The sequence below is a fragment of the Rhipicephalus microplus genome, chromosome 7, assembly GCF_043290135.1.
Source record: "Rhipicephalus microplus isolate Deutch F79 chromosome 7, USDA_Rmic, whole genome shotgun sequence".
Classification (NCBI taxonomy): domain Eukaryota; kingdom Metazoa; phylum Arthropoda; class Arachnida; order Ixodida; family Ixodidae; genus Rhipicephalus; species Rhipicephalus microplus.
In genome coordinates this window covers 36,055,208-36,078,037 of record NC_134706.1, presented here as the reverse complement: position 1 = coordinate 36,078,037, position 22,830 = coordinate 36,055,208, and the positions used below count along the sequence as shown (strand labels likewise).

The 22,830-nt window shown below is 47.6% G+C and overlaps 1 protein-coding gene across 1 annotated transcript; it reads left to right on the top strand.

Annotated features, from left to right (window-relative positions):
* Window positions 1–12,321: 12,321 nt before the first annotated feature.
* LOC142767746 (E3 ubiquitin-protein ligase sina-like) lies at window positions 12,322–21,876 on the top strand. The gene is made up of 2 exons (XM_075869975.1): window positions 12,322–12,450; window positions 21,500–21,876. Exons 1-2 carry the CDS (start codon window positions 12,429–12,431, stop codon window positions 21,874–21,876), a joined length of 399 nt encoding a protein of 132 aa, XP_075726090.1. The 5' UTR covers window positions 12,322–12,428.
* Window positions 21,877–22,830: the final 954 nt, after the last annotated feature.

Here is a 22,830-nt window from a genome sequence, read left to right as displayed (position 1 = left end):
TACGCAGCCCTATACATTAGCTCCACATTGTAACCACTTTAGTCGACGACCTGGTGCCATCTATGGACGACTATGGTGGCCGCGACGAGTAAAGACATCAAGGCGACGGCGACAGCAGCGTCGTAGTAGGGGTCGCTGCCATTCTTGAGGTTGGGCGGGCGCTCGCCTGAGTGATCGGGCGGAGGCCTGGCGGGACCGGGCTTCTTTCCCCTGAGCACGCAAAGCCCGGTGGACACGTCGCACGTCGTGTCTTCCGGACACAGTGAGCAGAATGGCGCCGGCTGGTAGACGGGCTTTCCTGTCAAGGGTGCCTTTGGCCCATAGAAGCAGACGTAAAGGAAGAGATTCGGCTGAGGCCGCATGTTCGGCATGAAGTTCCGTGTGTAGCTACAGCCGAGGGCGTACGTGTTGGCCGCGACCAGTTGGACGAACTCCTGGGTGTTCAGGGCGTCCTCGTACTTGACGAGCTCCTTCCTGGGCAGGGCGATGTTCTGGTCGAACCAGTTGCGGACCACGATGCGCCAGATGATGGGCGTCGTCTCGGTATCGCCCCACTGGGTGTACACATTGAGGCCAACGTCGGGAAAGTCGTTGGTCCCGTAAAGCGGGTCAGTGGGATTGCGAACTTGGCCCCTCCGGTTGGCGCACCGTCGGGCCTTAGCCTCGGCAACCCTGGCGAGCTCGTCGTCCCAGCGCATCTCGAGCATGTTGCCGGCCGACGGGTAGTCAGCCAGGCGACCCAGGGCCAGGTGACTGCGATAGTGGTTGTGCGCCCACAGGATCCTGGTGTTCATGAAGGACGCGTTGGTGAAGTACGTGATGCACGTCTGGTACGGGTCGCCCTTGCACATTATGTGCGACTGGTTGTACGGCTTTTGGCAGAAGTCGGGCCTCGGCACGGGCGCCGGTGGCGGTAGCGGCGGCGGCAGCTGTCGTAGCGGTCGCTCGTCGTGGCCGCCCGTGGTTGCTGAAGGCTCTTGTTGCGGCTCGGCCGTGCATGGAAGCAAGAATATGAGCCACGCAGCCGTCCAGAGCATTCTTCTTCTGTCGCTGTCCACCTTCGCGTGCACGCGGCTCGAGCGAGGGCGCGTGGTTGGCGATGGAGGCCGAAAAAGAAGCGTACACGATATTTTGTGGACATTGTTTAACCGTGCTGATTCCTATTCAAGGTAATGAATAATTGTCTTATCTGAACGAGTGACAAACAACTATTGCACTCCTTTCATTCTGCCTAGGGTGTCTTTTCTTTTTTTCTTTCTTTTTTTCTGGTGGGTTGTTTCGATATTGAAAAAAAATCTTACTTAAGTCCTCGATTCTTGGCCGATCCCCCTAAGTGGGTACGAGCCATGGCTGTGGAATCATCATCATCATCATCATCATCATCATCATCATCATATTTTTGTGGGCAGGTGCCTTGCTTGCTTGCTTGTGCTACGGCACGTGTACCTTGATTTTTGCTCTAACCCACTACGGGTGGTGGACTGGCCAGGAAACCAGCAGTTAATATAATGAAAGATATTTTTGGTTTTGAAAGGGGATGTGGAACAAATCAATCACCACAGGGGTGCCACCATGTAGAGAATATCATTTTCATTTTGATATCGTCACAATAGTCACCTTGTTTTCGCAGCTTTAATTTATGACTGACTTCGCAGGCACTAACAATAAAGCTTTGTGAATAAATGCGTTCCACCTTTGTAGGTTACCCGAACAAAGCACTCATAACTAGAATAGGCTAATATATAATGCAATCAAGTACCGTTTAGAAAAATCCCATCTTTATTCCGTGTAGCTGCGTGTTTGTTACCCCTGTGGTAGTCCAACACGGACGCAGAACTTGACTATAGTCATATTAGGCGTGGACAACATGATGACGGTGGTCTCGGCTCGTTCTTTTAATCTTCTCAGGGTGAATCGGAATGGGTGAGATGTAGAACATTATAGATCCTGGGCTTGGGTCACCCTTGAAGGAACGTTAAGACTTTGCCTTAATGCCGCTTCGCAGAATGTGTCCTTAGCCCTGCCGCGGAGGTCTAGTGTCTAAGGTACTCGGCTGCTGACCCGCAGATCACGGGATCGAATCCCGTCAGCGGCGACTGAATTTTCGATGGATGCGAAAATGCTGTATATAGGCACATGTGCTAAGATTTGGGTGCACGTTAAAGAACGCCAGGTGGTCGAAATTTCTGGAGTCCAACACTATGGCGTCTCTAATAATCATACGGTGGTTTCGCGACGTTAAACACCACATTATAATTGGAAGGTGTATTTAAAAATAGATAATATCTGTTTTATACCCATCTTTTAGGGGCGAAGCTCCTTATGGCGTGGCTTGGGCGTCCCTCGTATGCAACCACCAGTGGCACATACCCGAAATAGGTATAACCCTTGACCTCCAAGGTGGTGCCAGTGAGAGATTTCTTCTGTGCGTTGTTTAACAATAAAAAATAGTGCTCAATGTACATGCCAATGGCTGCTAATGGGGAATGAGAGACATGAGCATTCGGCTTTTAGTCAACGCGCACGCTGCGATCCCCATTAGCAGCCATTGGCATGTACATTGAGCACTATCGGACAAGAAAGGGATGCTACATTATACTCGCTGGGTGTAACCTCCTTAGCTTTAGAAAGGTTTAGCGAGCGTTGAGCCGCAGTGCCATGAATACAATGAACTTGTATATACCATGAATGAACTCAAGGTGGTTAAAAATGAGAAGTAGATACGAAGCGCAAGCCGTAAGAAAGTAAAAGCCAAATTCTCCTGTCTCTCATTTCTCATTAGCAGCCATTGGCATGTAAATTGAGCCCTATCTGACAGGGAAAGGTTGCTACGTTATACTCGCTGGGCGTAACCTCCTTGGTTTTCGAAAGGTTTAGCGAGCGTTTGGTCGCAGTGCCATGAATACAGTGAACTAGAATATACCATGAACTCGAGGTGGTTAAAGGTGGGAAGTGGACCCAAAGCGCAGGCCGTAAGAAAGTGTGCGTGTGCCACCTCTCGTTTAGTCCTTGGAATGTCCGCTGGATGGCGGTGCTTCTATATGGAGAATATATGATAAAAAGATGCGAGATGGTGGGACTTGGAGTGTTGAATAGATGAACGAACGGACACACAAACAGATGCATGGATGGACGCATGAACGGACGCAGGGGCGGATGCATGAAAGAACGCAGGGACGGGCGCACAAACAGACGCATGGACGGTCACACAGACGGACGCATGGACGGACGAATGCTTCGCCCCACTCTCCATCATTCACTCCGTGGATATGCTGCCATTTTTTTACCAAAACGCTCTTTTCTACCCAACTTTTGTTTTGGTTCTCAGTTTGTGCTCGTTTTCTTAGCGTAACCATTTCCTTTTAAGCCAGCTCTCGAATGGTTGCGGACACGTTATCATTTACCTTATTAACATAAACTAACTCGTTCATATATCACAATGAAGAACACCAAAATTATCACCCTCATTTTCGCTTCCCCAAAGATTATCTTCATAACATATGCTTCTCCCTTCATTTCCTCCTTGCTCTACGTTTTCATTTCTTTATTTTGTGTTTCACAATTTCTATTTCCGCACGCGTCTTGGCCGATCCTCCGTACTAGATTGTACCATTCTTCCGCGAATCATCATCACCACCTCTCTAATGGGCACGTGGCGTATAAGAAAAGCGACTGCATCACGAAGACGAGAAAAACCATATGTGGGCACAGGTAAGATCTCACCTAACCTGATCTGACCTATCTCAGCATTTAAATATTTATATGCATTAAATCAAGCAACACAATTTCTTGGGTCATTCGTATTATTTATATGATATAACCTGCATTATATTCTAAAAGTGCACATTATTTTATAAAACCAGTCAATTCTTGGCGAGTCCCCCACAGTGGGTAGGCGCCACGGGCAATAGGTGAACAAGAACAAGAACACAGGTGCGAAATTGACGCGACGTCAAGGTGAGGACGGCATTTTCCTGCGTATTTAGTAACACTGAACAACGTGTTCATCCTGAATGTCGGTGCTTGGGGTTATGGCGAGCACTTAGGAGAACCGCATCTTAAGCTCGTTTGAGCAATAACACCATCAACTGAACCAATAGGCCTAAACGGAGTTCTTGCTTCCGTGCCACTGTGCTCTCAGCTAGGCGCTCAGTCCGTGTGCTGTTCGTAGCACCACCGATGTAGACAGCTATAGAAGAACGGAGCCACCTAGAGAAATTTCGTCCGAACGCATTAACGGAGAGTTTGTTTTAAAAATTGGGAACTGGGGGTTTATCGAAGCACAAAGCTTCCCTCTTTAAAAAGAAAGTCTTCTCGAAGTGCATTGTTATACGGTGCGTAAACTGATTTGCGCGAGCGGCCTTCGTTTTGAATATTGGTGCACTGTTACGCAGTATCCCTTTCGGTCCAACTAGCGGCGGAATTCATGGCCTCCGTGACCAGCGTTTTGGACCCGCCCCGAACGCAGACGACGACGTCCGTCTCACAAATGTCCACACTGCTTGAGTGCCCCGTCTGCGGGAATTATGCGCTGCCTCCTATCATGCAGTGCCAGAACGGCCATCACCTGTGCGCCCCGTGCCGGAAAAACGTCGCCATGTGTCCAGTGTGCCGTGCTCCGAAATGTGAGCTGAGGCATATTTCAAGCACAATGGTTATGCCCTTCATAACAGTATTGAGGGCAAACACAAAACAACAGACAAGTGATAAGACACTTGCCTGCTGTCTTGTGTTTGCGTTCAGTGTCAATATGGTCGACACGTTCCAACTCGCTCGACAAGCAACGTTGTTGTGTAATTATGCCCATGCACAAATGAATAATAATGCATAAACAAGTCCTGTAGTCATTTGAAACAAGTCTTTTAATATGCGAGAAACTCATCAAACGTGAAAATTCAAAGTTGGTGTAGGCGTCGTCCACAAGAATGATGTGAAAATTCATCACGTGATGTCCTCCCGGTATGACGCTAGTGACGTGAAAATGGGTAGGCTACTTGGACTGGTTGGTCTTGTATTCTTCAGGAAATATACTTTCTTTGTGCACAGAAAGTTTAGAAAAGCAGATCAGATAGGACAGAGTGCAGTGACCTATCAGATTTTCTTTTTCGAAAGGTTTTGCGCCAAAAAAAAGTTTATTCCGTTTAGAATAACGCCACAGATTGCTAAAACTTGTGACGTGATGATGACGTAATCACGCGACATCGTCGCTTGGGCATAAGTGGGCCGATCATGGAGGCCAAGCAAAACTAGATGAGGTGCGGAAACTTGCAATGCCTCTAATCCTGGAATCAGTGCAGGAATATCCCTGGTGCAGTATGAGCTTTCGGCAAGTGGCGGCGGAGGATCAAAACGTCGACTGAGAAGAAAAAAAAATGTGGCTTTCGCCTTCGACAAGAACCATGTGATTCATTTAGCTTATGTACACCTTCTTTATTTTCGTCTTGCTTTTCACTCACTGCAAATTCTTTTAAGTTGGAGTTACATCATGTCACACCAAATGTTTTCATGACTCATTCATACCCAGAAGAACTTGTGTCAGCTGGAATGATCTTGCCCATAATATCGCTTATATAACTGATAAAAATATGTTTCGTAAAACTATTAATCTTCTCTAAATGTTTGTATATATATATATATATATATATATATATATATATATATATATATATATATATATATATATATATATATATATATATATATATATATATATATATATATATATATATATATATATATATATATATATATATATATATATATATATATTTAGTGTGGGCATTTGTTACTTGCATCGTCCTCATCCCTGCATGATCACAATCACCATCATCCGCTTGTCTCTTTGTCCTCATTGCCACTCTGGTTCATCATCATCGTCATCATCTGTGTACTGGCTCTGCCCGTTCGTTTTGCGAGGTCTTTCCTCAATTAAACGCTGTCGGAACCCAGACTACCAAGACTTCATACGTGGTGGAGGTGGATTTTCGGTCCTCTTACCTCCCGCAGCCCGCTCTACCCGCTGGAGCTTCGTTCAGGCCGCCGATTACGCCCACTGTCAGGCAGCATGTCCCAGACCGAGCCTACCGGCGCTCATGTCATCAATCACGCAGCGACGCAAGCTGCCCCTCCTATTTACATACACGGACATCAGCGGGAACCCCCGCTCTTCGCTGGTCGTCGTGGAGAAGACGTAGAAGACTGGCTCGACGACTACGACCGCGTAAGTGTCGCTAATCGGTGGGACGAGGCCGCCAAACTGCGTTACGTCCCATTTTATCTGACCGGAGTCGCAAAGACATGGTATTTTAACCACGTCATTGACTTACCCGACTGGGCTACCTTCCAGCAGCAGCTGCGACACGTTTTTGGCACCCCGGACATTCGATCCGCCGTCGCGAAGAGGACACTTGATACTCGCCGACAACATCCCGGTGAATCGTACACTTCATACATCGAGGATGTCCTCGCACTGTGCCGGCGTGTCAATCAATCCATGCCGGAATCGGACAAAGTGCGCCACATATTGAAAGGCATTGGGCCTGTTGCCTTTAATGCACTCGCTGTGTAAAACCCAGCTACCATCGCTGATGTCGTGACGACATGCCAGCGCCTTGATGCGCTGGACTCCGTTCGCCTCCAACCAGACATTGGCGACCACCACTCCACGTCAGATGGCCACCTGCGCGACCTCATCCGGGACATTATACGCGAAGAATTGCGGTCCATGGGCTTCACACCTCCTACACCACGACCTACACAGCCTTCGGGAATGCCCTTACGTGACATCATCAGGGAAGAACTTACAACGCTGACCGGCGTTGCGCCCGTACAGCCACATGCTTCACGCCCCATACCCACGTACCCTGAAGTTGCTGCCGTGCCTCCCAGCGACGCCCACGCGACATTGCCGCGTCCATCCTATGCGTCAGTTGCTGCCGCTCCCCCGGTCAACTACCATTCCGTACCCCCTGACCCTCCGGCCCACCTGACCGCGCTATCTACAGGTGCCCCGAATGTCTTCTATTTCCCACCGTGGCGCTCGTCTCGCCCTGTTTGCTACTACTGTGGCTATCGCGGCCTTATATCTCGTTTCTGCCGAAAGCGCCAGCAAGATGAGCGTAGGAACGACGTGCGTGAACGGGATTTGTACGCCGGGGCGTCTTATCATGGTTGGCGTTATTCGTCTCCCCCGCACCGTTCTCCATCTCCTCCTGCATCGACTGCACCACGAAACAGCCGAAACACGAGACGCCGCTCGCCTTCGCCCTTCCGCCGTTCCACTTCTCCACTTCGGCCCGCCTCATTCACCTCTGAAATTCATTCGGAAAACTAAGTGATGCAGTTTGTGGAGGAAAAACTGCATTCGGAATCAGAACTGAAATTCCTCCATCGGGCCCGTGTAACATGGCTTCTGTGGAAGTGGAAGGAGTGCGAGTCGATGCTTTGGTGGACACAGTTGCGACATTGTCTGTGATACGTGCTGATTTGTGTGAACATTTAAGGAAAGTAATGACGCCTTACGATGGCCCCATATTAGTTGCTGCCCAGGGGAACGTCATTCGCCCTTCCGCGTTTTGTACTGTGCGTGTTTTCATCGACGGCATCCGCCATCATGTCCAGTTTGCTGTCCTGTCCCGCTGCTCTCACCAACTAATTTTAGGGTGGGATTTTCTATCATCTGCTTCCGCGGCGATTTGTTGTGGACAACGCGTCGTTCACCTCGCTGACACGGACTACATGCTTGACGACGACAATCAGAAGCTACTTCGTCTGGTCGCTGCGAAAGACATCGAACTGCCGCCACTACAAGAGCAAATTGTCAGCATTACGTCCAACGACATCTATCACGGGGATGTATTGGTCTCACCGTCACCACTTTGCGTTCGTAAAGGCATACTTCTTCCGTCCGGAGTCGTTCGTTTTTGCAAGGGCTCTTAACTTGTCACCGCTGTAAACTCTACACCGGAGAAGATCTTACTGCCACAGGGCACTACTGTGGCCCATGTTGCTGACTTCGAGCCTGTATTTGTCACGCCACTTCAGGCCATCACATCCAAAAAACCTTGCCTCGGTGAGCATGTTTCTTCCTCCGCCTTTACCACCGCTATCAGCAGCGAATTGACATATTCACAGAGGCAGCAGCTGCTCGCATTGTTACAGAAACATGCAAATTCTTTCGACATTTGCTCGTCTAAGCTGGGCCGCACTAATACTACAGCACATCGAATTCAAACTGTTGGGACATCTATCGTACACCGCCGACCCTACCGCGTGTCTCTAACAGAAAGAAAAATTATAGAAGAAAACGTTGCGGACATGCTTAAACGGGAAGTCATCCGTCCTTCATCTAGCCCTTGGTCGTCTCCCATTGTTTTGGTCCGCAAAAAGGATGGCTCTGTGCGTTTTTGCGTGGACTACCGGGCGCTCAATAAGATCACACGCAAGGACGTGTACCCTATGCCACGCATTGACGACGCCCTTGATTCCCTACAAGGCGCGGAATTCTTTTCAAGCATCGACTTGCGTTCTGGGTACTGGCAGATTCCCATGCATGAAGACGATAAGCATAAAACGGCGTTTGCAACCCCTGACGGGCTATATGAATTCAACGTAATGCCTTTCGGGCTCTGCAACGCACCCGCGACTTTTGAGCGCATGATAGATACCGTGCTGCGCGGTCTGAAATGGAAAAGTTGCCTGTGCTACCTGGACGACATTATTATCTTTTCGTCAACGTTTCCTGAGCACCTAGAACGACTGGATCAAGTTCTGACGTGCCTTGCCGGCGCCGGGCTTCAAATAAACACTAAGAAATGCTCTTTCGCTAGCAAATCTATCAAGGTCTTAGGACATGTCGTTAGCAAAGATGGCATCCGGCCCGACCCTGACAAGATTTCTGCAGTCCTTCACTTTCCGCGTCCCGAAAAACCAAAGGAGCTTCGCAGTTTCCTTGGCCTCGCCTCCTATTTTCGCCGGTTTATCCAGAACTTCGCTTCTATTGCTGCTCCATTACACCAACTACTCGCTTCGAACGTCCCCTTTCTGTGGTCTCAAGAATGTGAAACGGCATTCGAGCTGTTGAAGCGGTCACTCACGTCTGAACCTCTGCTCTGCCACTTTGACGAAGCCGCACCGACTATCCTTCATACCGACGCTAGCGGCCTTGGTATAGGAGCCGTTCTTCTACAACGCGACAAGTCTTCCCTAGAGAAAGTTGTTGCATATGCCAGTCGCGTACTCACCCCTGCTGAAAAGAACTACACTATAACTGAGCAAGAGTGTCTGGCTGTGGTTTGGTCGGTCCAGAAGTTCCGTCCCTATCTCCACGGCCGTCACTTCACAATCGTTACGGACCACCATGCCTTATGCTGGCTTTCTACACTGAAAAACTTGTCCGGACGCTTGGGTCGGTGGATACTACGCTTGCAGGAGTACGACTTTGACATAACTTACAAGTCAGGCAGAAAACATCGAGACGCCGATGCTTTATCTCGTTGCCCGCTTCCGACTACCCATATCAGCGTTGGTGAGAACTCAAACGCCACATCTACCAAAGTTCATACGCTCGCATCAATAACGCAACCCTTTTCGGACGACCAGGTAACATTTATCTCCCACCAGCGGTCCGATTCATACTGCAGACGCATGATGGACCACCTTTCGGGAGTTTCTCATCCACCAAACGCGCGACTCCGCCGTCAACTCCTGCACTTTAAGCTGGACAATGGGGTTCTCTACCGCCACGTCTACCACCCTGACGGTCAGCGCTGGGTTCCTGTACTGCCACGCTCTCTTCGACTTCAGGTGCTCGAAGCCTTCCACGACGACTTGACTGCTGGTCATCTTGGTTTTAAAAAAACTCTTGACCGCATTCGATGTCGTTATTACTGGCCTTGGCTTTCTTCTAGTGTAGCGCGGTACGTCGGTTCCTGCTACCCATGCCAGCGTCGTAAACTCCCCACGTCTGCACCTGCTGGACCTCTACAGCCACTTCCGTGCCCGTCAATGCCTTTCGAGGTTGTAGGTGTTGACCTTTACGGGCCTCTCCCCGTCACATCTGCTGGCAAACGATGGATAGTGACCGCCGTGGACCACCTGACACGATACGCTGAGACTTCCTCTGTTATTACAGGCTCAGCTGTGGAAGTTGCAGACTTTATTCTTCACGCAATAATACTGCGTCATGGGGCTCCTCGTGTACTGCTTAGTGATCGCGGCAAAGTGTTCCTGTCACAAATGGTAAATGAAGTACTCCGCGCTTCTGGAACTACTCACAAGACAGCTTCAAGCTACCACCCTCAGACAAATGGTCTCACAGAAAGATTTCACCGAACCCTTGCAGACATGATAGCCGTTTACGTTCAACCCGACCACAAAAACTGGGATACCCTTTTACCATTCCTGACATTCGCTTACAACACCTCCGTTCAGCGAACAACGTGCTACTCACCGTTTTATCTCGTGTACGGACGCACCCCGACTACCTTTCTCGACGTCTCCTTCTTTAGCAGCCATGGGAATTCGTGTCAGTCTTCTAGCGAAGAATACATTTCCCGCCTGGCTCAGTCTCGCCATCAGGCTCGCATCAATACTGAAGCGAGACAGCACGAGCGGAAGATCACCTATGACGAATCCCACCGCGTTGTGTCTTTCCAACCTGGTGACGAGGTGCTGCTTTTGACACCTATTCGCACTCCTGGTCTCTGTGACAAATTCCAACCACGCTTCATCGGGCCATACATTGTTTTAGAACAGACTTCGCCGGTTAATTATCGTGTGACACCACTCGTCGCCCCAACAGACCGCCGCTACCGCAGCACAGAGATTGTCCACGTTTGTCGCATGAAACCTTTCACGCGACGTTCCCCGTCACTCTGACTTACGGCGGCCAGGGTGTCCGCTTCCAAGTGGGGGGAATTAGTGTGGGCATTTGTTACTTGCATCGTCCTCATCCCTGCATGATCACAATCACCATCATCCGCTTGTCTCTTTGTCCTCATTGCCACTCTGGTTCATCATCATCGTCATCATCTGTGTACTGGCTCTGCCCGTTCGTTTTGCGAGGTCTTTCCTCAATTAAACGCTTTCGCAACCCAGACTACCAAGACTTCATAATATATATATATATATATATATATATATATATATATATATATATATATATATATATATATATATATATATATATATATATATATATATATATATATATACATATATATATATATATATATATACGTTTGTATATATGTAGTATATATGTGTGTATATATAAGGTTATTATTGTTAGTATACGTTTTTCCTTATAAATTGTTGTCATTTATGCCTACTTTATTTCACTTACTTATCTGCTGTGAGTTTTTTTTTCTTTGCTGTTTTACATTGCTTCTGTTATGTATATCTCCACTCCTCTCTGTAATGCCCTCGGGCCCTGAGGGTACAATAAATAAATAAATAAATGAATAAATAAATAAATAAATAAATAATAGGTTGAAAGCAGTTCTGACAGCGGTGCAAACACCCGCAGACTTCCTCAACGCCTATCTTCCTTTAGAAGGTTTCCACTATTCTTTTCAATCAATCAATCAATATATCAATCAGTAAATCAAATTTTCTACTCATTCATAACACGATGTGCATGACAAAGAAACAGAGGAGGTCCCACAGTATACATTGTAATAGAATATTCTACGCAATTTAAACACAAATACTTAAATTGCAATGAAAGGAGCAAAAATTGTAAGATTACAAAATTATACATATATAGATACAACGAAGCGACGATGTTATTACTATATGTCATCGGTAATCGTCATCGGTAATCGTCATCGGTAATGTGTCATGGGTTCCGTGAGAGCTAACCGTTTATCGGCAAGGCTCCTTTGTCGACTAATGTGTGTTTGCACTTGCTGATTTTCACTAACGTTGGCTGAATTCAGTTGAACGATGGCCATAACTGTCAAAATTTGTGTGTAATATAAATAGAAATGAACAAATAATGAAGTACGGGAAGGTATATTGCACCTTGATTATATTCTTGTAACTGTATTGTAGTAATTGTGATATTAATCTGAAGAAAGTAAAAAGCATGAAAAGAAAACTTGCCGCAGACAGGGATAACCGCCGTATTCAAAAAGGGAAGTAAACAATACAAACACTAGGGAAACGTAGTTAAATCGGTGCTCCACAGCTCGTTGAGACTTGTCTTCAGGTGGAGTTTGTTTTGAATTTTAGCAGCTAAGGCCATATTATTATAAGGAAACAGAACGTGCCCAACGTATCTCAGATTCGCTCGTGCACTGTTATTTTGCGTTCAGGCAACAACAGAAACTTGGCGCTGGAGAAGCTGGCCGAATCCACGTTGTTTCCCTGCAAGTATCGCTCCAAGGGTTGCACGACGTCTCTGCTGATCGCCGACAAGAAGAGGCATGAAAATTCCTGCGAGCGCGGGTAAGCAGTCACGTCGCAGTTCATCTTTTAAGGCCTGACCCCACATATCCGTCGCAGCGCGTCGGCGCACTTTCATTTGACGCGGTGTCGAGCACTTTCCCATACGGAGAGAGAGAGAGAGCGTGCGGCTTCGCGTAGCCATCCGCCCACACTCCGGCGCGCCGCCGCGTCAAAGAGCCTCGCGCTGACGTGCTGCGAGGGATTCGTGGGGTCAAACCTTTAGAGCGCAGAGATGAGCACGGGATTTCTACCATTTGGCAACGACGTTGACGGCGTGTTCCGGATAACTTAGTCAGCCAATCATGAATTATGCCACTCTCTTAGCCAATTACTCAATTAATCAAAATATTGGCCCCGTGACTGCATGTTTCACTGCAAATGTCGTCGAAAGACGATAGTCTTGCGTCTGGAGAGAGTGAACAAAACATTTATTTGATGCTCTGCACAGGAAAATCGGTGAATTGTATTCTGCAAGCGCTGCGTTAGAAAGTCTCTATCCCTGCAGCGAAGGTGAACGAGCGCATCGAGGCACGTTAGACACGAGCGCTATTTGGCAGTTATTGTTGAAAACGAAGGAAGGCGTGCGCGCGCACGGAGAAAGATGCTCGCCTGTCTCGCAGGCGATAAGGTGTAGAACGCAAAAACGCAAAGCAACGGGCAGGTGCCAACACCACGTCGTCTTTGCAAAATTTTGAAAACATGCATTTTTGAGCATCGTGTAGCTCTGTCATCGCAGCGTCATAAACGCTGTGGTCCATAGAATGACTTATGTGTGCCTTTTCTAGTATGGGGCCACACATACAAAATATTGACGTACTCTTACGGTGCCTCAGATATGCGCATTGATTGCTTTTTAATTGACAATCGCACAAGTATTAACGGTGAAGCGTGAGCAATATTAATGGGTGCTGCAGATCAAGTTGACCGTTTGGGGTATTGCTTGGTACCGTTAGAGGTTTCGTTATGGCGGACACACAGATAAATGTACAGACATACAGACAGACAGACAGACAGACAGACAGATGCGCAGGCAGGCAAGCAAGGCAAGGCAAGGCAGGCAGGCAGGCAAAGCAAGGCAAGGCAAAGCAAGGCAAGGCAAGGCAAGGCAGGCAGGCAGGCAAGGCAAGGCAAGGCAAGGCAGGCAGGCAGGCAGGCAGGCAAGGCAAGGCAAGACAAGGAAGGCAGGCAGGCAGGCAGGCAGGCAGGCAGGCAGGCAAGGCAGGCAAGGCAAGGCAAGGCAAGGCAGGCAGGCAGGCAGGCAAAGCAAGGCAAGGCAAAGCAAGGCAAGGCAAGGAAATACAAGGCAGGCAGGCGCGCAGGCGGGTGGGCGGGCGCTGTGCGGGCGGGCGGGCAGGGGTATTGCTTGGTACCGTTAGAGGTTTCGTTATGGCGGACACACCGATAAATGTACAGACAGACAGACAGACAGGTAGGCAGGCAGGCCGGCAGGCAAGGCAGGTAAGGCAGGCAAGGCAAGGCAAGACAAGGCAGGCAAGGCAAGGCAAGGCAAGGCAGGCAGGCAGGCAGGCAAGTCAAGGCAAGGCAAGGCAAAGCAGGCAGGCAGGCAGGCAGGTAGGCGGGCAGGCGGGCAGGCGGGCAGGCGGGCAGGCGGGCGGGCGGGCGCCATGCGGGCGGGCGGGCGGGCGGGCAGGGGTATTGCTTGGTACTGTTAGAGATATCTTTACGGTGGACACACAGATAAATGTACAGAGAGACAGATAAACAGCTCTCTCATCGCAGCGTGATAAACGCTATGGTCCATAGAAATACTTATGTGTGCCTTTTCTAGTATAAAGCCACACATACAAAATATTGACGTGCTCTTATGGTGCCTTAGATATGCGCACTGATTACTTTTTAATTGACAATCGCACAAGTATTAACGCTGAAGCGTGAGAAATATTGGGGGGTGCTGCAGATCGGGTTGACCGTTTGGGGTATTGCTTGGTACCGTTAGAGGTTTCGTTATGGCGGACACACAGATAAATGTACAGACCTTTGGGAGTCGAACTAATGACCTCTCAGTCCGTGACAATAATGGTCTAGGGCTATTGAAGCACATGCATGGCACTCCACAAACGTGCCTTATATCTCCCACACATCCTCTCTACGATGCTCTCTGATGGAAGGGCTGACATGCTTTTTGTCGTCAATAAGCATACTGTAGATTAAGGGCGACGGGTTTTCAACACCCGTTTGCAGCATTCTTAAAGTGATTGACTGGGCCTTCCAGAGTTGCGGGAGCGGGAACCTGCGCCTGGTGATTCGGCAGTGCTTACATATTTCGCTAAAAAGGTCGGAGCAGAGAATCAAGTGGCCGGATGCTTTTACCTAATGGATATGTGCCACTATGCTTCAACGTGGGTGCATCCACGAAATCGGTGCTATATCTGTCAGACATCAACAGGCGTACAAGCTATTATGTATGACTGCGTGTAAGCACTGCTTCTGTCAGGACACGTTGCACTTTCGTGTTAAACCGGTTCCTGAGATGGATGAAGAAGCCGTGTTTAATATATATATATATATATATATATATATATATATATATATATATATATATATATATATATATATATATATATATATATATATATATATATGGGAAAGAAGTGTATACCTAAGGCCTAGTTTTTCCGTGTTTTAACACAATATTAATGAGATCTAACAGGCAGTAATGCCAAGGAATGTACAGGGGAAGTGGTTATTAGAACCAAAGGAATGGTAAGAAGAAAGAAAAGTGGATGAAAAAATAACCAGCCGTGAGCAGCTTATATATATATATATATATATATATATATATATATATATATATATATATATATATATATATATATATATATATATATATATATATATATATATATATATATATATATATATATATATATATATATATATATATATATATATATATATATATATATATATATTTGTGTGTGTGTGCGTGTGTGTGAGAGAGAGAGAGAGAGAGACAGGAATTGGAAACAAAGGGGGAGATAGAGCGGCTGTGGACCACAAGACAACGCACAGACGCTGCGCGGTGCCTCGTCGGTAATATCGGCGCACACTTGCAGTGAAGGTAGATGCACTCATCACTCCTGACGGTAGCAGCAAAACGCTAAAGCGGTGCGTTCGTCTTCATGAACGCGCCGCACTAGCGTTTCACTCAAGCTCCTTGGCTGGCGCTGCAATAGGCACCCGACAGTGAACCAGAGGGCGCAACGAAGCTCTTTGGGGCGCCTCAGCATTGTTGCTACCGACCGGCAGGGATAATAAGAAAATGGAACGCTCGCTGAACACAGTGACATGCTGAAGTGTCAGTGCCCTTTTTGGCACCTTTGCAAAGAACGCTTCCTGGGCGCTTACATAATCAGCCCTGACCGCATGCTCACAACTAAAAAGAAAAATATGCACGTGCAAGTTCGGTTTTGCTGCGTCAAATTGCTAGGCTACGCATTGGAAGACTCGGTTTTGCTGTGCCTACCCGCTAGGCTGTGTGTTCTGGCGCTACCATCAGATCTCGTAAATTGCATTGCCGGGTGCCTATAGCACACGAGTGGAGAAAAGTATGCGAACTCAACAGCTGGGCGCCTTGATGCACGCTTTCTCACTCATCTAGGCACACTACAATCGGCATGAAGTCGGACCTATCATGCGAGCAATCTGTAATTGATATTATGCGACTCTTAGGTAGCTCAAAGACGCTGGAGTGAACTTGGCTGAGCGTGAGCCACATGTGCAGTTTCGCAAATGCAGAAGTTCAGTATAGCACATGAGCACTGCTGTACCACGTGTTGTGCCGCTGAAACCACTCGTTTGCGTTTCCGCGTAAGCGTTCAGTATTTGACTGGCAGCAGAGCCTTGAAATGCCTGTGCGCACGGTAACGTGCTCTGCGTGATTGCTTGCCTTGCGCTTGCATCCAGGCCTTGTTGCTGCGTGCTCGGCAGGAAGTCTTGCAAGTGGCGAGGACCGCTGCAGAGGCTTGTGGGACACGTTCTCGGCACGCACGACTTTGTTCCGAGATTACAAGGTGCAGTATCGCATAGACAGTACGCACAATTACAGCGCCAAACCGATAACCTGGCTCGTATTCATTTATGAAAACCAACCGCGCCGCACTTCACGAGACGGACAGCTAAGCTTTACAGGTCTCCGTGCTTGCGAAGTGCTGCAGGGTAAGGAAAAATACCCCAACCTCTCCGAAGGGAATTGTGAGCAAATGCGAATGCATTTCTTGCGCCGAGAGATTGTACCGTTGTCGTTAGACAATCGCCCTCACCGACTTCTGCCATCGTCTTTAGAGGCACCGAGCCAGCGAATGATCTAGAGTGAGGAGCAAGCGGACGGAATAGTGGGGCGCAGGGAGGAGAGAGAGCGAATAGCGAGCGAAGCACTGCACCTATCTTCTTCTACACTCTCTCCCACCACATGCTCTGGTTGCTAGGGGCGATGATAAGCGCGCCCGCCCGCAGCTGTTGCTATAGGAGAGGGAGTGAGAGCGGAGAGACAACACCTGCCGGGGCGCGGACCCTGCCGCGGACGACGTCGGATGACGGACATAGTCTGACTAAGAAATGCATTCGCATAAAAAACAAAAACGACATAGAGTGAAGCGCAGAGGTAGTATGAGCAAGTAAGTGAGTGAAACAACTTTATTTAGAGTTCTGGCTAGTTGTTAGTCTAGGTCTTACTACTTAGATGCAGGACGGAAGACCTTGTCATCTAGTAGCATACCACACATTCTGGATAGCACAGGATTGGTCCTGTACATCGTAGCTGAGCAGAGTGTTCCACCATCGCTCTCGCATAGGTTCTGTGAGGTCTGCTGTTCGGGCACCCTCTTAGTATGCGACTTAAGGAGTCCTCTTTGGTTTGCGAAGCATACTTCACGTTTATGTATCTTACATGTGACGTCATGGATGCAGCTACTGGAAGTACTCGTACTCCACCACGGCGCCTTTCACTACAAACAAGTTGCGGTTATTCGGGTTGAATGCGATAATGACGTGGAAGGGTTGCCAGTGTGCCTAAATAAAAAAACTGGCACGTGACGTTCTGATAAGATAAATGTGACTTCGCAAACGTCGCGTTCCCCATGCTGATTTTACAATGGCGCTGTTTCAGTGGCCCCAAGGCTGGAGTGAACTTGGCTGAGCGTGAAAATTTTCAACAGAAAAATTTCAACAAAGAAATACTTTATGCACCACAATAGACAAGGACGAATCAAGTGGTGCAATGGCTCCATTTTCACAACGAGAGTGGGAAAGGGCTGAGAAAATGGTTCCTAGTAGTACATTAACAGGCCCAGATGGCATTCCAATTAGGCTGATAAAGACATTAGGTCCGAAGTCTAAGTAGGCTTTGAGAGAGGCAGGGAGCAAAATAATAATCGATGGTGAAGTTCCCGATAGATGGAAACTTAGCAGGATGAGCATGATCTATAAAGGAAAGGGGGACAAAGCTGACATAAACAACTACCGTCCTATAACAGTGACATCAGTGGTCTCAGGCTGGCGATGCAGATTATAAAGGAAAGACAGCAGGCATGGATAGAAGATGAGGGGGTGCTGGGGGAACTGCAGAATGAGTTTCGGAAACACAGGAGGTTGGAAGACAATCTGTTCTCACTGACGCAGTGCATCGAAATAGCAGAAAAAGAACACAGGCCCCTGTGGCTAGCATTCTTGGATATCAAGGGAGCGTACGATAGCGTGGTTCAAGAGGAATTGTGGGGAATACCGGACACACTAGGCGTGGAACATGTAGTCAATAATCTTTTAAAGGGTATCTATAAAGGTAACAAGGTAGTTATAAAGTGGGAAAAACAGGTATCCAAGCCTGCAGAGGTAAAACGGGGGCTTAGGCAGGGGTGCCCCCTGTCACCCTTATTATTCATGATGTACCTACAAGGATTAGAGGCAAAATTAGAGGGAAGTGGGCTGGGCTTCAACCTCTCTTTAGTCAAACAAGGAAAGCTTATTGATCAGGCACTACCAGCATTAATGTACGCAGATGATATAGTGCTAATGGCCAACAACAAGGAAGATTTGCAGAGATTGATGGACATCTGCGGTAATGAGGGAGATAAGTTAGATTTTAGATTCAGTAAGGAAAAATCAGCAGTCATGATTTTCAATGACAACGAAGGTAGTGAGCTTAGGATAAAGGATGTCACGCTAGAGATAACAGATAAATACAAATATCTGGGCGTATGGATAAGCAATGGGACCGAGTACCTGAGGGAACACGAAATATACGTGACGACTAAAGGTAACAGGAATGCAGCAGTGATGAAAAAATAGGGCACTGTGGAATTACAATAGGTATGATGTTGTGAGAGGAATTTGGAAAGGGGTCATGGTTCCTGGGCTGACGTTCGGCAATGCGGTCTTGTGCATGAGATCAGAAGTTCAAGCAAGATTAGAAATTAAGCAACGTGGAATAGGTAGGCTTGCTTTAGGAGCTCACGGGAATACACCAAATCAGGGAGTACAAGGTGATATGGGATGGACATCATTTGACGGCAGGGAAGCTAGCAGCAAGATAAAATTTGAGAAGCGATTGAGAGAAATGAAGGAGGAGCGTTGGGCTAGGAAGGTTTTCAGCTACTTGTACATGAAGAATGTCGATACAAAATGGAGGAAGCGAACCAGGAAGTTGACTGGTAAATACTTAGAAAACAGCAGGTGGCCAAACCAAAAAGAACTATCGGTTAAGAAGAAAGTGAAGGAAACGGAGACTGACATGTGGAAAATGGGCATGATTAAGAAGTCCGCACTAGAGATCTATCGAACTTTTAAGCAGGAAATTGCCAAGGAAAGGATCTATGATAATACTCGGGGTAGTTCTCTACTGTTTGAGGCAAGGACGGGAGTACTGCGAACGAAGACATATCGGGCCAAATACGAAGGGGTAGACACAGTATGCAGTGCGTGTGGAGAGGAAGAAGAAACTGCCGAACACTTGATAATGTTTTGTAAAGGGCTTCATCCTATAGTTCAGGATGATGGCGCAGAGTTTTTCAAAGCACTGGGGTTTAGGGACAGGGAGGGTAAAATAGACTTTAAGCAAGTAGACTTAACTAGAAGGAGGTTATCTGATTGGTGGCTAAAGTCAAGGCACGAGTGAAAATTAAACTCTTCACTGCAAAGTACGAATCCTCAAACTCACTTTTTAAGGAGAAAATAAATAAATATAGTTTTGAGTTCATTAAGTATTACGGCTTGGTGGCGCTAGCCACCGCCCGATCTAAACGGTACAGCCATATCCATCCATCCATCCATCCATCCATCCATCCATCCATCCATCCATCCATCCATCCATCCATCCATCCATCCATCCATCCATCCATCCATCCATCCATCCATCCATCCATCCATCCATCCATCCAAGGGAAGCAATCTTTAGAGCATGGGCCACGCTGCACGAATTATTCTTACACCATGATCTGGGTAGTGTTACGAAAACCTCATATGTAGCTGAGTAGGAGTAGGATAGAATTTATTTTGCAAATTTGGTCACTCTTCGGCCTGTTTCCTATCTAGTTCAGGGTGGCGTGAATGAGATACTCCAGAATATACAGACACGTGCAAAATTTACTTCACAAGACCTTCTCGAGAGGACTTTCTTTTACATCCGTAGAGTTATCGGAAATTTAGCGTGTCTGCCATCTGTTAACATGGACATGGATATCATGGACATGGACATGGATAACAGGGACATGGACATGGACCGCCCAACTAACAAACGACTCGCTTACATCTTGACGATGTAAGCGAGTAGAAGCGACGGCATAAATCCGAGGTATTTGATTGAATTTAGCAGGAGCACCAGGCGAATAGCACAGGAAAACATGAGAACACAAACAGACGCTGGCGGTTTTCTTTTCTTGGGATACTATCTCGTGTCAATGTTTGCAGGCTTCACTTTTTTATACGACTATATTTTTGGAAAGTATGCAGTGAGCCTCGCTGAAGCTGACGAATATTATGTGATTTGATGCCTTTACGTAATTCATTCTTCCCTAGACGTTAAAGAATTTGCATGGTACAGTCCAGTCCCGTCCTTCAATACGCGTGGCCGTTGGCTTGACAGTATTAACTAATCCTGGGCACGATGCGTTTTATCTAACGCTTCTTGATGAACTGAGTTCATGGCCAGTGTTGTCGGACGAAACCTACGAACTATCCAACACAATCTCAACTAAGCCGACCGAAAGTAAACTTCACACGATCTGACCAGCTAATCAACAGAGCATTTGGCGATCCGTGAATCTATCTGATAGGTGGAAAGACGTGCCAGTAGTCCGATGACCAACCGACCGTGGACTAATGATCAGTTGGTCAGTCAGAGGCGTCATAGGACCATCGACGATTTGAGCTAGGAAAGCGGCGAAGACCGCCCAACTAACAAACGACTAGTGTATAGACCGTTCACGCGTACGTAGTTGAAAAGTTGTTCGCGGCTAACTTAATGACTGGGCAGTGTCCGGGGTTGGTCATGTTCGTCAGACCAACGAACAGACGAACCAAGTCGCTGAGAACCAACAGACACGATTTCGGATGGACGCAATGTCAATCGAACCGATAGATGGACTAACGAACAAACGAATCAATGGTTGGCCGACTGACCGTTTGTCTGCGGCTGGTCAAGCTGCCAGACAGACCATTCAATGGGCAACAGACTTGTTTAAGGGACATCAGTATGTCAGCCTTCTCTCAGAAAGGTTGCGGGCTTACTTGTGACAATTGATCAACCAACCGACCATAACTCAACCGATTAACCGGTGTACTAAGCAATCTACCAGCTAATAAAACCAGCCAGATTACACCTAGCCCAGCCAAAAGAAGCCTAAACGAAAAACGAGTCCCATTTGAAGTCGATCGGATTAAAATCGGATCTTCTAAACGGCCGGGCATGCAGAATAATTTGGTATTTATATATTGTCGTAACTTTATAACTATACAAGCACGTAAAAAACACGTGTACTTTGTGTAGACACGCCCTTTAACTAAGTGCTCCTTTACCGAGCAAATTATTGTACAGGCGAGAACGTGGTCGTGACGGCGACGAACTTCCGGCGCGTCGAGCCCTTCTGCTGGGTGGCGCTGCAGACGTGCCTGGGCCGCGACTTCGTCGTTATGCTCAGGAAGAGGAACAACAGGGCCTCGAGGAACCACTTCTTCGGCGCCGTGCTGCTCATCGGGTCGAGCGAGGAGGCGTGGCGCTTTCTGTACCGGTTCGAAATGCGCGGCGCCGAACACCGGCTCTCGTGGTCAGCCAGGACCCGGAACCTGCACTCGCAGGCCGACATCGACCGGAGCGGAGACGGCCTGGTGGTGGACATGAGCACGGCGCCTCTGCAATGGCGCCGGCCTCATCATGGACGTCACCGTCAGCGTCGCTCCGTCCTTGAGCGGTGATAACGTGCTGTAAGAAGAACGGAGCTATGCGGCCGCCAGCGAATGTATTCGCAAGGCAAAATTGACGGGAGGTTGATAGTCGTAATTATTGGTTGAAATGTATTTTAGTATATGTATGTCTGTGTCGCTGTACTTAAATCTAGCTATTCATTGTGGGGAAGAGGTGTAGCCAAAGGTGGCACTTGGAGAACATGCCTCCCCTGACCAGTGTCGTTCTCCTGCCGAGGGAAGCAGATCACAAGACGATCATTTTGTCGTTTGGGCGAAGTCGATCGGAGCATATTTCTGAACTAAAAGTAACACAAACGCGCAAGACGCCCCACACAGAACCACAATAACCTGCTCTGACCCCTGGACTAATCAAAATCATTCAAACACTGCAGCCCTTTGCAGGTTCATTGCAGAAATGGAGAATACTTCTTGTTATAAAAAACAAATAGTTCTCAACGATAACGTAAAAGACCACAACCATAATGTTAGTATTTTCACAAGAGTGCTTATATGAAATTTGACTGAGCCAATCTATGAACAGAACCGCGTAAATTGTTCCAGCTTTCAACAACCCTTGGGGGAAATACCTCTAGTCAAGAACATGGGTGGGAATAGAAAGGTTGGGATAACGTCTAGTTGAAAGAGGGTTTACACGTGATATATAATCATCCCAATACAGACAAGATGAATTAATTAACGTCCTTAATTCGCAACAACTGTACGGACGTATTGTACGGACGTAACATTTATACAACGAGCAAGTTATTAGAATCAGAACAATTAAGACGCAGATGATGTCGATAACAACCTAATAATGTAAGGAAGACAAAAAAGTCACAGCATATCTATGGAGTGAATGATGATGATTGGAGTGACGCGTCGGTCTGTCTGTCCGTGCTTCCATCCATCCGTCCATCCGCCCGTCCATGCGTCGTAGACGGATACACGGACGGACGTACTCGT